The sequence below is a fragment of the Notothenia rossii genome, assembly GCF_949606895.1.
Source record: "Notothenia rossii genome assembly, chromosome: 2".
Lineage (NCBI taxonomy): Eukaryota > Metazoa > Chordata > Actinopteri > Perciformes > Nototheniidae > Notothenia > Notothenia rossii.
Window position 1 is genome coordinate 59509934 of NC_136904.1, and position 2811 is coordinate 59512744.

General features: G+C 41.7%; 1 protein-coding gene across 1 annotated transcript; it reads left to right on the plus strand.

Annotated features, from left to right (window-relative positions):
* Nucleotides 1-204: 204 nt before the first annotated feature.
* Nucleotides 205-2553, plus strand: LOC307030333 (uncharacterized protein). Its single transcript, XM_079666674.1, has 8 exons — nt 205-268; nt 388-566; nt 681-774; nt 898-969; nt 1338-1455; nt 1543-1632; nt 1739-1853; nt 2211-2553. The coding sequence occupies exons 1-7, from the start codon at nt 236-238 to the stop codon at nt 1831-1833; spliced, it is 681 nt and encodes a 226-aa protein (XP_079522800.1). The 5' UTR covers nt 205-235; the 3' UTR covers nt 1834-1853; nt 2211-2553.
* The last annotated feature ends 258 nt before the right edge of the window (nt 2554-2811 follow it).

Consider the following 2811-nt stretch of genomic DNA (forward strand, 5'->3'; position numbering starts at 1 on the left):
TTGCATTACAATTGATGTGTTTCGTTTTTTTCTAGGAAGACACAATCTCAGCATGCCTGAGTTGAGTTGTCACACATGTGATGCCACTTGGGCTGCTGGACTGGACGATCTTATCCAAAGTGGCTACTGGCCTGCTACACTTAACTCCTCAACAATTTATGAAACAGATGTGTTTCATTCATTTGAAGAGATGAAGATGGCCGCACCAGGACTTTCCTGCCAGGCATTTTTAAGAATGCTTGATCAGAGAACTTTCCGCTTTGGCCGTGTGAGTACTATATTTATGTATCCTACAGTATTGATCGTCTGTTGGTTTTGTGGATTTAAAAGATGTTAGTTGCATACTTTCTTCACTGAATTAATGGTTAATTTCTTTTTTGGAAATAGTCTGGGAAGATCTCAGCAGGGAACTTTCAGCAAAGTTTTTTTGAGTGGGAGGCTGTCCGATTTGAGGTGGAAAACATCTGCAAAGAGGAGAACTTTATCTGTCCTGCGTGCACCCCGGATATCCTTGCGGTTTCAGTGGATGGAAACCGTAAGCACTACCGCTTCAAGCATGCAGCTAGGTACTCGGCAATGTTTCTAATCTCCGTGTTTAACTCGTAACAAACAAAACTCTGTAATATGCTGCAACCATCCTGACACCTTAAAATACTGACAAAAACCTGTGTTGTATTTAGATCAGAGGAAAAGGCCACATTTGAAGGTGTCTTCATTGCCAAGGATGAAGAAGTGACACGATTTGTGGATTATATCCACAGGACAACCAAACATGTAAAATGACAGACTATAATAATTATATTTGTACTTATTCTTAAATATATACAGGTTGCCTTCTATTTAATATGTTGATAAGATTATTCTTTAGACTTTTATTAACCATTTTCAATATTTTAGGTCTCTGGAAGAGGTGTTTGTGGAGGGGAGTGGTCTGCAGCCAGAGAGACTTCCCAAAGATCCACCAGCAAGGTAGACGAAGAGGGACTGGAGCTTGCGGTGTGTCGCCATGGAGTGCTGCTCTGTACACTGAATATGTACAGGGGAGAAATGTATGCTTATCCCTTGTACTTGCAAGAAAAGCTGTCAAGTAGGCAAATCACTTTCTTTTGCATGGATGTGACTTGCAAACATTGGCCTTACCTCCAAAAAGTAGCAAAGAGCTGTCCAGAGCTCCAGCACCTACTTGACATGAAACCCTTCCTTTCGGTATTTCATGCCAAAGCCCATGATTTCAAATGCGAGGCAAGGAAACATTACCAATTGCTAAAAGAAAAATGTTGAACACCTAAACTTTTTTTTTGTTGATTTGAAAAGTATATATATTTGTTTTTAACCAGGTGAAATGGAGTGGGGAGTATCAGGAGGGGGCTGGCTTCACACTCGGAGAGGAGGTGGAACAGTGCAATGCCTTTCTCTCTAGGATTGCTGTAACAACCAAACACATGTCAAAAGCAGGTGAGATGACAACATAATGCTCTTATTACATCCTAAGCACAATAGGTAATTGGAATAATGTAAAAATCCTATTGTATGTGTTTGCAGGACGCACAGACATGCTTACTCTCATGGCCATGCGCTGGAACCAGCAAAAATTCAGAAATTTGGCAACCTCACTGTCACCGATATCAGAAGGTAAGGGCATCAGCAATGTGCTTTAAGATGCTATATGTTTTGGCATTATTTGAAGCTGTGGGCTGAAATAATTGTTCTTGTTGGCTCTGATTGTTTGTCATTGTAGGCCACCAAAGTTCTGCAAAACCAGTTGCAGAACTTGGAGACCATGAAAGGGCAAATGGCAGTGACAGAGAGCAAATTGGAAGACTGGGTCAATGATGTCATGGAGTGGGCAGAAGGTAAGGGAGGCATGAGGCACAGTGGTTAGTGCGTTGGTGTTGGGATCAGGGGGTCACAGGTTCAGACCCCACTGCAGTCGGCATGTCGTTGTGTCCCTGAGACACTTCACCCCAAATTACTCCTGTGGGGATTGCCCACAGTATTGAGTATGTAAGTCGCTTTGGATTAAAGTGTCTAACAAGTAACATGTAATGTACTGAGGAAATGATTAACATATATGACTTTAGAAAAAGTAACGCCACTCTGCAATTTTGATTTTGATTGAGGCTCTATACCTAGATCAGTTTGGTTGAAGTCAAGGTATTTCAGAAACTTTCTAATATTAAATCTTATTAACTCACTTATTTCTTTCTTAGCCGCAAAAACAACAACCACCTCAAATGATGCTGATGCCTTGGCCAGCAGAATTGAGGTGCTGGTGGCTAGTATCAAGAGACGATCCCAGCGTCTTTATAAAGACACAGACGGCAGCAAAGGTCGTGCCAGGATCCGACGCAAGATCAGGACAGAGAAGGGGATCCTGACTTCTGTGGCGAGACAGCTTGGCCATGGCAGCAACCACACAGTGCATTAGTCTGTTGACGACTTCCAACAAATCTGACACATAACCCAAAATGTATCAAATGTCAATCTGTAACCCCATAGGACTCTATTCATTTTAATTTCTGTTACACATGACTTAAGTATTTCTCATAAATGCAATCCAGACTCTGTGGATCTGAAGACTAAAAGAGAGGAGAAGAAGATTGTGGTCACAGAGATGGACCACCATTGGAAAGCTCTCAAAGCCAGTGCTGATTCCCTGAAAGAGCTGTCCTACCTTCTGCCCAGTGAGCCGATACAAAGTATGCATTCGTATGTTAAATTCAATTAACATACAATGCAATAATGACTGTATTACTAACAGACGTTCTTTGTTATTGTTTTCTATTTAAGACCTGCCTTGGAGCCTAAGCG

What these genes read in the sequence shown, in the direction of transcription:
- LOC307030333 (XM_079666674.1), top strand. Translation starts at nt 236, where the DNA reads ATGCTTGATCAGAGAACTTTCCGCTTTGGCCGT. An exon ending in CCCAAAGATCCACCAGCAAG is followed by an intron (nt 970 to 1,337) that starts GTAGACGAAGAG and finishes GTTTTTAACCAG; the next exon opens with GTGAAATGGAGTGGGGAGTA. An exon ending in CAAACACATGTCAAAAGCAG is followed by an intron (nt 1,456 to 1,542) that starts GTGAGATGACAA and finishes ATGTGTTTGCAG; the next exon opens with GACGCACAGACATGCTTACT.